We start from the raw sequence: 13,556 nt of genomic DNA on the forward strand, positions 1-13,556 counted from the left end.
AAAAAAAACTGTGACTAACGATTTTTAATATTTTCATTTGCCTTTGAAACAATATATACTAGGAGCATTCTATTAAATGTTCAAGCTTTTTTATCCAACAAATAAAATTTTATTGATATTTTTAGAAAAAAAACTAAAAAAAAATGGAAAATGAAAATGTCCATAAAGAGCTCAAAATAAATCAAAATATTTTGAAAATGTTATGGTGTATAGAAAATGCTAAGATAAACATTCAGTCAAAATTTCATATATCTACGGTCATTTTTTTTAAGGTTACACCAAAAACCAAAATCGATTTTCTCGAAAACAGATTTTGCGTAAAAATTCCCGTTTTTCCTTAATTTTTCTTTTGTTTTTCACGGCGCTTTAATTTTACTTTTGACCCCCCAAAGTACCAACTAGATTCACTTTCCTATCAGAAAAGGTACTGTTGAAGAAAATCCAAGCACTTTTACTGTCCTAAAACGTGATGACAGACACAAAAATAAAAAAATAAATAAAAAATAAAAAAAAAAATAAAAAAACACACATCATTGTAAAATCAATACATTCATCGTTCCACTCAGAATCTAAAATGTCGATAATAGATTATTTAAAAAATAACAAATAATACATGATTTGTTATTAATCTTTTAAATTGTGTAATTGGCATTTGGCAATCATTAATGAAGGAAATATTTTGTTTTAATTGAGTTAACTAATTGTTTATATAATTATTAAAAATGTCTACGAATAATGTAAACTTTTCGATGTCTGCGGGCGTGTATACACGTCGTAACTTTTAATTAATCATATTCTATAATTAGATAACATTAAAAAAATACCATATATGATTTGTAAGGACTAGACAAATTCAAATGCGTTACAAAATTGAATTATCATTCTTAGATTATTTTTTTTTTTTTACTCATAATGGATACTACTAAAAAACAAAATAATAAAATATTGAAATATTTGTAGTATAATATATACTACAGGTATAATACAGGTATTGCATACGCCACTTACTTTAGTTTGGTTAGTCACCGCTGCATACATCATACGTCGTATTAATGACTTAATATTCATGGAATTTTATCAACAGGCTTTTTTAATTTTTTAGTTAAGAAATAAATATTTAAAAAATAAAAAAATTTAAAAATGTCACACTTTACCGGCCATCCGGGATAAGTGCAAAATTCGTCTTTTGATAGTTAATACTGTGGTTCTATATTCTATGTTAATACATTTTTTTTTATTTAATCAACCGGCTTCGAATATGACATAGGTACCTACACACCTAACGCACAGCTACTTGATGAGTAATGACGAACACCTATTATGTGACACATACAGTATCACTTATCACCTTTCTACTAATTACCTAGATGTCGATGTATTTAAGATCAATAAAAAAAAAACCAACATTATTTATTGTTAACGAAGCACATATCGCATTTCCCCCATTTATGCATGTCGTACTTTCCACGTACGTAATTTTGCACGAGGAAAGTGCCTAATCGGCCGATCCTCATTTACATCATACAATTAGCACAATTCATAAATTAAATAGTGAAATATGCATAAATTAATATTGAAATATCAAATTTGAAACGATTACGAAAGGATATGTGAAAACTACACCGCTAAAATAATATCGATTTCAAAAAATAAAATTTTAAAGCTCAGTACCTACTTACCTAGATTTTCAGATGTTAATAACTTCCGTTATCTTACAGTCTAATTTACATTATGCAACACTCGATTAGTGTGAAACTTCATAATTTTCATGAAATCAACTTTTAAATTGAAAATTGTATTTTTTATAACCCGAATAGACACTGGCCACGTTAGGCTCGTACCCCACCTGACCTTACTTAAATTGCGTGTGAATAGGTAATGGGTTGTAAGTAAACCATTTTACATCATTGTAAAATCTTTACATTCTTCGCTCCGTCATCGGTATCTATCTAATATATAAACCTCAGTGAATTCAAATTTGATAACTGTGACTACGAATATAATATTAGTTCATACATGGCCATTATATAGGTACCAAATATTGTGGTAGATGCCGCCCACCACACTGTATGGACACTGATAGTTAACCGACCTATTGGTAATTAATCTTCAAACATACACACATTTATTTTTACATACAAATTGATTGTAGTCAATTAGATATAAATTACGATTCACAGAGAAAGTACTCTGTCGATTTGACGTTTAATCGAAATTTCGGTGTAATTTAACTAATGTAAGTGTATATAAAACGTGGCTGAAATTGTCTATCATTGTCGGGATCAGTGTTTTTCCGTCGTAAAATATATTATATTATAATACCTTTCTATTTCATAATTCGTGTTAAAATTATATTATTATAATATCATGAAAGTATTGGGTACTCTCCTCACTATATTGGCATTAAAAATTCCAATGTTACGACTGGAGTAGAGATAATGTAATATAATATTTAATATTAGAATTACCATACGTTATTAATATTAAAAAGACGCCTGGACACTAAGTTGAACTTAATTAATACATCGTTTTAATATATTTCCATAACTTAATCAGCATACTTTAGCGGAGTCCGATGATTTTAAATGGACGCCTAACAATTTACTCGATGACTCTAATATATAGGAAAAATAAAACACTCCTGCAACAATCCATCAGATAAGTACTATTAATGTATATCCTATTTCAAACGATTTTATTGAATAAAATATTCAAAATCTATATAATATATATATATGATCCAAATACCACTCACTCACACCTCACACACTCAATCACTCACTCATTCGTCGTGAAATCTCAAAAACGTAACACCCATTACAGTGACTTTTTTAGACATCTAATGTACAGCATAGCGTTACCATCTTGCCTACTATTTTGCTTGTTTATATTTAACAACGATCATAAATATATTAAATATACAATTTTAAAAATAAAATTACTAAGTAATATATAATATCATGCATATAAAATTCAAATATATGTAAATTATATGTTATTGTTGTATAGCATGATTATTAAAGGTACAAAGTATAATTCATCGAGTTTGATCTTTTTGCCAGTCATGCATTCAGTCGGAAACATTAGTTTCTTCCATTTTGTGTTCATTCGATGTCATTGCGTCAGTTTCATCGATATTTTTACTCCGATAAACCACACTGAAGTAACCCAATAAAAACGTGTCGGCAAGCATAAGACCAGAGTATAGTAAAAATTCGTGTGCCTAAAACACAAACAAATGTGATATAATATTAAATTAACTATAAATATTCAATTATTAAAACAAAATAAATAATAAATACCTGGTTTTTAAACGCCAATGTTGAAATGATAATGACCAACAAATTTCCAAGTGCACCTGTCAATAAATTAATGGCGGCTAGTAACGACGTCATGCTTATTGGGGCCTATATTGAATAAGCGATAACAATATCATAGATCAATATAAAATATTTTATACATTTAAACTCTATTATTTAATATTTTTCACAGTATCCGAGTGTGATAGTATCATTATATATATTTTTATATTGTTAACCAAGGCTGGGCATTAACGAGTTAATAAGTTAAAAGTTAAGTTAATTTTAACTTATTAACTTAACATACTAGTTCGCTGTTTTAATTAACTTAACTTTAACTTAACTCATTGGGTTATATGTTAACTTAAAATCAACTTGTATTATTTTTAAAATTCCCAATTAAGTTAATCTTGAATTTTCGGGTTATCCATAAAATATTTTGATATATTAACGGTTTGTCGGTTTAATTAATTTATTTCGTAGAATATTAGAAAATATTATTAGATTAAAAAGATTTCTTTTCGTATTTATTTAATTATTTTTATGGATATGGCCATATGGGCTAATATAGTAATATGTTATATGAATTAAGTACTAATGAAAAAATTAAATAATAAATAATAATAGTATAATACAATGTGACATTTAGACCGTTGTCGCCACTATGACCGTATTATAAGATTTATCAATAGCTATACGAGCCCACGAAGTCACGTTTAATAATAGCGGGCTTATTATCATTATTATTAGCCATTAGGTCTCATTAGTTATTTCTTATTATTTTATATTTTATAATTTGTACGATTGTCGTTTATCATGAATTGTGACTATTTCTATGTATTTATTTATTATATTTAACATTTGTGTTATAATTGCATTACAAAAATACCTACCTACCTATAGTGATGTAAATGATGTAATATACATTTATGTATTCTTAGTTCATAGTTTTATTCCTCAGTTTCTCACTAGTTTGCTCAGTCGCTTACACTGCTGCAGTTTGTCAGTAATACGTTTTCAGTGTTTTCACTATTAGTTTAATTATTTACTTTCGAATTGTAAATGTCAAACAGTAAAATTATACAGGCGATACAGCCATACAACAGGTTTTAAATTATATACATAATAATATATTATTATGCATCTATTATCATAAGTATAGGCTATATTACTATATTCAAGTGATTTTCGCTTATTTTAATATCTTTCCAATATATTTTTTTTTTAATTAACTTAATAATTGAAGTTAAATTAAGTTAACAAAATTTATTAACTTAACTTTAAAAATAATTGATGTATTAAAAAGTTTATTAACTTAACTTTAAATTTAATTGAACAAAAAATATTTAACTTAACTTAATTGAGTTAAAAAAAATCATTAACTTGCCCAGCCTTGTTTTTAACCATAAAGAATCTATATTAACCGAAATCGCTAAATCAAAAAAAAAAAAATCATACCTCAGTAAATGCGAATTTTATTACAGTAGCCATGAATGTGACGTCGGCTATACTCATGCACAAATATTGTGGAAGTTGCCATAATATGTGAATATAGTTTCCTTGGTCTTTGGTAAATAATCGTACATCCTATAAACATTTGATTCTTGTAGGTTAAATTGAACAAGTTGCTGGTATAATGTCCATAGTTGGAGCGGGCAACATAATTCCGTTGTAGAATACATTATATCTATTTTAGGTATTCGTGTTAATATTACATTATTTGTAAATATTTATAATTGTAATGGTATGAAAGTATTTTGTACTCACTTTCCTATCTTAATGACATTAAAGTTCATCCCACGAAACGATGATAGAGGGTATGAAGTAAACGAGTTGTGATCTACATTGTTCAATGTAATATTATCGTTGAAATCAAAAGTGTGATCGATCAAAATTCTAAAAAAAATATTTTGTTTCCAATTTTTAATATTGGAAATTTAAAACTGTTGTAGGATACAGACAACGTTAAGATACTTACCTTAAATTTGGGTTCCCAAACTTTTCTTTGACTAAACTGTAATGAATACCAACACGATTTAATGCAATCATATTTGGATTTAGTCGGGTCAAATGATTAGAAATCTCCTAAAAGGATTAGAAAACAATACGGTCGTTAAAATTGTTTTATTTCAAAATCTAACAAAAATGAATGATGAAATAAAAAACAAGAAAATACGATTCTACTAGTAAATAGTAATTGTGGCTTGTTTATACTTTTTCTCAAGGTATAAGATAATGTATCAAATATACTTAAAAAAAAAAAATTTCAACCTTTTCACCTCCGTAACTTAGAAATAGAAAAATGTTACAAATTAAATAGGGTGTAATATACTTGGAAATGTAAATGACACAACATAATTTCCGGTTAAATTCCAAATCCTAATTTAAAAGGAAAACAATATACTGAATTATCTGGTTTTTGATTGATGAGATTAACCATTTCGAATTGGTTAAATTTTATGAACCAGTTTAGAGTAATAGTTTAAGGAGTTTTACCCTCAAATAATATTATAAAATTGATTTACATTTATTTCTTATTACCTAAATAATATTTTATATTTTAAAGATTAGAAGTATTTACTTTTCCTTCGATTATTGTTAGAGTGGTATTGAACTCGTAGTTGTCTGACACAAAACTGCACTTTGATTCGAAACCTATTGTGATTCCGACGATCGCGACGTCTCCTGAGACATTCTTAGAAACGACTGAATGACTGACGTTGAACATATCAAGTGGACCGATTTGATGTTGTATGTGTAACGACTTTGATTTCACGAACACGTGGCAATCGAATCCGTTATAGAATATGTATATCCGTCCTTGGCCAGATGGTATCTCAGTTGTATTGCCCTTCAAAAAAACCAATCTGGAGAATGTAAACCAAAAAAATGTTATAGGTACGGCTGAACAGAACCCTTACAACTATTTTAAATTGCAGAAGGGCCGCGAACACAAATGCTATGACCGCCAGGACACTGCAAAAGGTGAGTATTTGTAAAGGTTTACGGATGCCTATCGCCGCAAACATCGGATACAAAACTTTGTCAAAGAGGACGAGCACGATTATTCCAAATAATGGTACTAACATCTGAATTTGATCTGGTTTGATTGTCCAGTTTAAGAAGTCCAGGCGACCATTCATCAGCGTGGCTTGTAATGTCCACATTGAACCCTATAAAAAACGGATGTCACGTTCAAGTTTTTAATTGACTCGTCGTTTTATACATCCTTAGTTAGGTGGACATTAGATAGGGTTTTTTTTGGCGGGGGGGTTTGTTAAAGTACAGTGGCTCACACTCGGCCGATTATTGTTACGAGTACATGGTCCATATAGATCTACCTATAAACAATTAAATTTGGTGGGGGGGGGGGGCAAAGTTATTGCCATTTCTGGTCGTCCCAGGCTCCGGAAACTCCAATCAATGTCCACCTATTCCTCTTACATTCATATAGTTATCTATATAATATATGTTGTACCGGTTGTTCGTACAGTGACCAAAAAATAGGATACGCTGTGAATACGCAAATCACATCTAGGATAGATCTTGTGTCTGATATCTCTGATTCTGTGAACTTTCCCTTTGCGTTATCTAACCAGTGGGTTTTGCATGGAGCAGCCGAAGTAATCTTCGTTCTCAGTGCGTACTTGAAATCCCAGATATAAAAATATACAACAAGAAAACGATGAGACTTCCGAAAGTATTTTTGGTCGTTTGAAGTACCAAGTAATTAAACGAAACTTACAAAAATACAACCGAATGTCCTGGTTAAGGTGTTATTTTCTGTTTTTTTCTTCACATACATGTTTTTTCCAGATAGGAGAATTACTGTAGCACGTAATACGGTATACTGCAGTTATATTGTAGGTACATATTATTATATAGTAGAAAAATGTATGTATTTAATATAGAAATTGTGTGATTGAGAATAATGTGTGATAACTATTATAAATATCAACTTGGTTTCAACAATGTATTTACCTAAGACAGTCAACATCATAAAGGTCAGAACACCGAAAGCCAGCGGAAAGCACGTGTCTCTCCCAAAACAATGTATGCTGTGTCTCAACTCGGGCATCAAACACGTCGAGATCAACGATCCAGTGTATATGGCCAACGTGAACATGGTAGCGAAGTGTTGTATATGTTTTTCTTGTTGAGTCAATTGAGATTGATCTCCACCGAATGCGAAAATGCACGGTTTTACTCCTCCCGTACCAACGAATATCAAAAATAACCCGAGGAAAGCAAGGATTCTAAGAAAGAAAAATGTGAAGGAAATATGTTGTAAAAGATAGATTATATAATAAATAAAATGTAACTATATGGTTGGCAAAATTTATAAATAATTTTGAATAAATGCATTTAGATTTTATCATAATTTAATTATAATGTACTAAATGTAAGACTGTAATTAGGTTTATATTAATATTTAAATCCGATTGGACTCGTTTTAACTACGTTTGGCTTCTTTATGTGATATTATTAAATTTCGAATTATGAATAAGCATATTTTAGCAAAATTATTTTAATATATTTTTTAATCGGCATTTTGCCATTTTATTCTTCTGGCGACTGCACTAGCTTTGGATCTTTGGGAAGAATTTAGAAACAATGGAATCGAAAACATTTTACCGGTAAGTAAAAATAAGTAAGTATTAATGTACATGTAATATCATAATAGGATACACAATCATGAATGGACAAAATTATGAATGATGAGCCAAATGATATAAATGTGACTTATGGGTTATATTTTAACGATAACCGATGATAATTTATTTATAATAGCATTTGGAAACAACAACAATCAAGTCAACACAACGCCAGGGCCTAACTCACAAATAATATTAATTTTGAACAGACTGATACATATTTTATATCTTACATGTGTTTTTATATTTTTAATTTTCATATCATTCGTTTTAATAGTTTTAAACTTCTATTCACCATAACTCGACCCACAACTACAAATAAAATAAATTAATATTATGATTTAAAATTTAGGATTTAGGTTGTCGTCATATATCTAATATTTTTTTAAACTATAAATTTGTAAAAAAAATAAAGAAGAACTACTGTTAACTAGCTAGGGGACCATTGCTGAGTAACATTCCGCAGGGACCAAGAGAGATGGTGTCCCTCGACCTTATCGGTCCACTACCCACAGGACAATTAGGAGCTAAATATATATTGGTCATGATGGATATTTTCTCCGAATATGTACAAGTATATCCTCTACGGAAAGCCAAGGCCGAAACTATAGTCAACAGAATCGAAAAACAATACATACCCCAGTGCGGAATTTTCACGAAGATTTTGACAGATAACGGTACCCAATTCCATACCAAAACATGGACGAAGAACATGACAAGACTAGGCATTAAAATTGTAAGAACTACTACCTACCATCCGGAAGGCAATCCCGTGGAACGGGCCAACCGCGAAATTGGAAGGATATTGAGGACATATTGCCACCAGAAACACACCAACTGGGTCAAATATCTAAAGAAAATCGAGTTTTGGATTAATAACACCACCCACACGACCACCGGATACACCCCCAGGGAATTAATGGGACAGCCCATGCAAACGTTGACGCTGAAAAAATTATTAATTTTCCAACGAATGTACCAGAGGAAGAGACAAAAGTGATAATTCAAATCGCCAGGGGACGGATGAAAAAGGCGGCACAGCAGCGAAACAAAAAACTGGACCAAGGGAAAAAGTTCATAGCATACCAAATGAACCAGCAAATACTGGTCAAGGAACACAGATTATCGTCAGCAGAAGATAAGGAAATCCGAAAGTTATTTCTACTCTATCGGGGACCGTATAGTATTAAAGAAGTGCGGAACAATAATACAATAGTAATAAAAGAAGGGAATGACCTGAACATATACAATGTAAAAAACGTCATACCTTACAAAAGTATGAACTAACATGATTAATATAATAATATAAAAAAAAAATAATAAAAAAATTTATATGTAAAAAAAGAAAAGAAAAAAAAATATATATATACTAATAATGTAAAAAAAAAAAAAATATAAATAATAATAATATATATCTATATAGCTAATAAGTTAATGTCTGTGTTTAATATGTGTTTGTGTTATGTGGCAGATAGTATGTGTAGGTGATGGAAAACAGGTTTTATTTTAAAAAAAAAAAAAAGAGAGAGAGAGAGAATTTTTTTTGTGTGTGTGTTGTTTATAGTTAGGATGAACAAGTATCGGCAGAGGATTGAAGAATTGTTTGGAGAAGAAAATTATAGTAAGGATGAGGAGACCATTAAAGAGCAACAAGGACTACGCACTAGGATGATAGAAATGTTTGGCAGTGACAGTGAACCAGAAAGGGAGGTCGAAAGTGGTGATGAAACAGATGTCAGCGACAATGACAACCACCATGAAGCCGACATAGTAGAACTTGCCTGCAGCGACATTTGCAGTGAACCTGATGAAGAACCCACCAGCATCCAAATAGGAAGAATCAATGCTGAGTCGATACAATATGAGGAACGAAGACATGCTAGAGAACTAGCGCAATTCCAGCGACAAGTAGCAGCCCGCATCAACAAGCAACGATATGATGAAGAGGTAAATCAATATGGAATGGAAGTGTTCCAACAAGCAGAAAGAATAATAAGAACAAAGGGATTAGTAGAGGCGACTATTGAATCAATATATTCAGGACCAATCATGACCAGGGCAGAACGCAGAGCTGCGGCAAAACGGGCATGGTACAAACGTAAAAAAAAATAGAATAAAATGAATATACCCGTCAAACAGATATAACCGGAATATCATACCAATAGTTTTTTTTTTTTTTTTATTATCTTCCCTCTTCAAGGAAAAAAACACAAAAAAAAAAGGGGACAATGTAACGGACACAAAGTGTACCGTTACTCGCATAGTGCCCCGGCCCAGACGGACACTAGAGCGCGCTGTGACAACATAGTAGTTTACGGACCTACGCTATAGGTATAGAACGACGCCACGATTACCGATAATTCTACACACACGGGGAGTCGGCAATATGTATATAAGGGAGCTAGGAGGTCTCCAGAAACACCTACCGTTCACTAGTCTTCACTAGTGTCTGGCTAATGCGAAGTGTTTCTTGGCCACCTTAGGGAAGGTTAGATTCACTGAGCATTCGGCCTAGATTAGTGGAGCCTATATTCGCCGCGCCGTAAGTTCCGCCGCCGCGCTCTCACGTTTTCGGCCACCCTACGAAGGGAAGGCTAAAACGTGTCGACACCGATACGCCGCCGTTGTAAGTACCGCCGCCGCGCTCACACGTTCTCGGCCACCCTACTTAGGGAAGGCTAGAACGCGTTGCCGCCGGAGACCGTTTACCGCCGCCGTAGTCAACGACGTAGCACCGCCACACGCCGTGTCCTTGGCCGCCGCCGTAGCCGCCGTAGACACTGCCGTCGCCGCCATATCACACCGTGTTCTTGGCCGCCCGGACGACGGGCAGGTTAGAACCCCGGTACGCCACGGTCGCCGCCCCACCAGTAACCGCCGGCAGCACAGTGTGCACAGTTACGGGTATATTGTTTACCACCGCCGCCGCCGCCACCGATATCAGTATAATTAGTGCGGGTCGCATAATCACCGACCGAGATTACATACAAATGCCGATACACACAATAAATCGAAGGAAGGTTCTGTGTATCATCCACTGTGAGTGTTAAACATATTAATGTCATTTATAACGTTCTTTTATATTATATCTAAATTATACTTAATCGATAATTACCGAACAATATCTCCTTTTGAATTGTATACGTGAATTATATTACCCCGTTATACCTTGTATGTTAAATTATTATATTAAATATTTATATGTTCATACCAAAATAAATATGAAGATGATTACCATATAAACTATGTGTTATCTGTTATTATAAATACTTGTAATAGGAATAGGTCTATATTCCAACCGTTACAAGAAATTACAGTGACAGGCTAGACAGATTTTTGCAGGATAACTATTTTACATTGCACAGGATAAATTGATTGCCGTAATTGTAAGAAATAGCAGTTCACGTAGACATCTATATGTGTTAAATTTGATTTTTTCACATATTTAATGACGAAACTATTTTTGAAAAAACTAGAGTACTAATATAATTTTTTATGCACATTTGCAACAAATTGTTTAGAAGAGCACTGATTTTGAGCATTAAAAAGAGTAGTCATATTATCTTCGTTCAACAATAGAGTAGTAGATACCTAGACTAAACGTGATTTAAATATTAAGCAATAATATTGAGTCTGAGATGCTTCGTGGTAGGTATAAAGAGTTGACGATTTACATGGGCAATTATTAATGTAATCGATGATTTCACGTCAAAAAAATTTAGTCGCCAAATGTTATAGATTATACGTAAATTACATTATTTCTTATTCATTTAATTGTCATATTGATATCCATAGTATAATTATTATTATAATTTTATATTTTATATTACAAACGAAGTTGAATTAAGTAGGTATCTATCTAAAAATGGGTGTTCATAATATATAAAATCTCAATTATATGATTTTTCCGTGTAATTTCGTATTGTTTATCTTAATCGATTTCATTTCGGAACATTATTAATGAGGTCACAGGTAAACCATATCAAAATACGAGTAAAATTAATAGGATAATCAATAAAGATAGTATTGTTATTGAATCTAAAGTTGATATTTGTAACGAACTTAATATTTTTTTTGTAAATGTGGCATCAAATTTAGGAATTGAACACTATAATAATTCTGATAAATTCTTAATTAATAATAATATTATTGAAGACAGTATTTTCTTGAAACAAATAGACGCTAATGAAATTGAAGCACTCCTTGCGAAAATTAAGAATCATACTTCTTTTTATGAAAACTGTGTGACAAATTATTTACTTAAAAATGTACGTAAATCTATCTCCTTACCGTTAGCAATTATTTTTAATAAATCATTATTAACTGGTACATATCCTTCGAACTTCAAAAAATGTACAGTTATACCTCTATTTAAATCGGGTGATAAATTATTATGTGGAAATTATCGACCGATCAATTTATCTCTAACTTTATCCAAAATATTTGAAAAATGTATCAAAGTCAGAATAGTAAACTTCCTTAATTCAAAATCTTTTTTTTCCAAAAAACAATTCGGTTTCCGAACCGGAACGTCGACTAATGACGCGTTATTTGAGGCTGATAGTTTTATACGGAAAAATATTGATAAAAACTATAAAGTATTAGGTATTTTCCTAGATGTTCATAAAGCTTTTGACCGTGTAAATCATGATATATTACTTGAGAAATTAGATAGGGCTGGTATAAGAGGAGTGGCAAATAACCTTTTAAAATCCTTTTTAAGTGGACGAACCCAAACTGTTAAAATTGATGATATTTTTAGTGAATCTTTAGAAATCTCTTGTGGGGTTCCTCAAGGTACTGTGTTAGGAACATTATTATTTATAATTTGTATTAATGATCTTTTGAATATAAAAATAAATATTAATATTGAATTATTTAGTTTTGCCGACGACACTGCCATTTTAGTATCTAATCCAACAGTAAATAATCTTTATTATGAAGCTAATAATATTTTAAATACCGTTTATGGGTGGTTTTGTAAGAATAAATTAAAATTGAATTTAACAAAATCTAAATTTATTAATTTTGATCTTTTTTCATCCAATAATTGTACAAATAAGAATTTAATAGTTCATTCATTAAACTGTATACCTAATTTCACTTCAACCTGTAGTTGTAATAGTATTAATCTTGAAAATGTATTAGAAATTAAGTATCTGGGATTAATTCTTGATTATAGGCTAAAATGGGATAGGCATATAAATTTTATAAATAACAATTTACGTAAATTCTTCTACATATTCAAAGATACTAAATATTTATTTAATAATTATTATAAAAGAATTATTTATTTAACCTTAGTACAATCTTTTTATTCATATGGTTTATCAATTTGGGGAGGAACCTATAATATTCATTTATCCAGATTAAAAGTTACTATAAATTGTCTTATTAAATTTTTATTTAATTTACCTGTTCAAACTAGCACCATCATTTTATATGAGTCTCTAAATTTAAAGAACTTCAATTTTATTTACAATTTCTCTGTTCTGATTGATCTTTATAAACACAAACATTTAATACCGATATTTGATCACGAATATAAAACTAGATTTCAACAAAATGTTAATATATGTTTACCAAATTGTACTAAAGTTTT

General features: G+C 30.9%; 2 protein-coding genes across 5 annotated transcripts in view; both read right to left on the bottom strand.

Annotated features, from left to right (window-relative positions):
- Positions 1 to 2,933: 2,933 nt before the first annotated feature.
- Positions 2,934 to 13,556, bottom strand: part of LOC100163510 (peptide transporter family 1) — a 35,043-nt gene continuing 24,420 nt past the window's right edge. Inside the window, exons 13-15 of the mRNA XM_029489521.1 lie at positions 4,758 to 4,886; positions 3,303 to 3,407; positions 2,934 to 3,223 (exon numbers count right to left, since the gene is read on the bottom strand). Coding sequence (XP_029345381.1) covers positions 3,071 to 3,223; positions 3,303 to 3,407; positions 4,758 to 4,886 — 387 coding nt within the window. The 3' untranslated portion in view covers positions 2,934 to 3,070. The remainder of the gene's footprint in view (positions 3,224 to 3,302; positions 3,408 to 4,757; positions 4,887 to 13,556) is intronic.
- Positions 5,088 to 13,556, bottom strand: part of LOC100162378 (peptide transporter family 1) — an 18,437-nt gene continuing 9,968 nt past the window's right edge. For all 4 annotated transcript variants that reach the window (XM_029489531.1, XM_016803711.2, XM_029489528.1 and 1 more), the window contains one exon: positions 5,088 to 5,195. The gene's annotated coding sequence lies outside the window, so the exon portion shown is untranslated. The remainder of the gene's footprint in view (positions 5,196 to 13,556) is intronic.

The sequence above is a fragment of the Acyrthosiphon pisum genome, chromosome A2 (genome assembly GCF_005508785.2).
Source record: "Acyrthosiphon pisum isolate AL4f chromosome A2, pea_aphid_22Mar2018_4r6ur, whole genome shotgun sequence".
Taxonomy (NCBI): Eukaryota; Metazoa; Arthropoda; class Insecta; order Hemiptera; family Aphididae; genus Acyrthosiphon; species Acyrthosiphon pisum.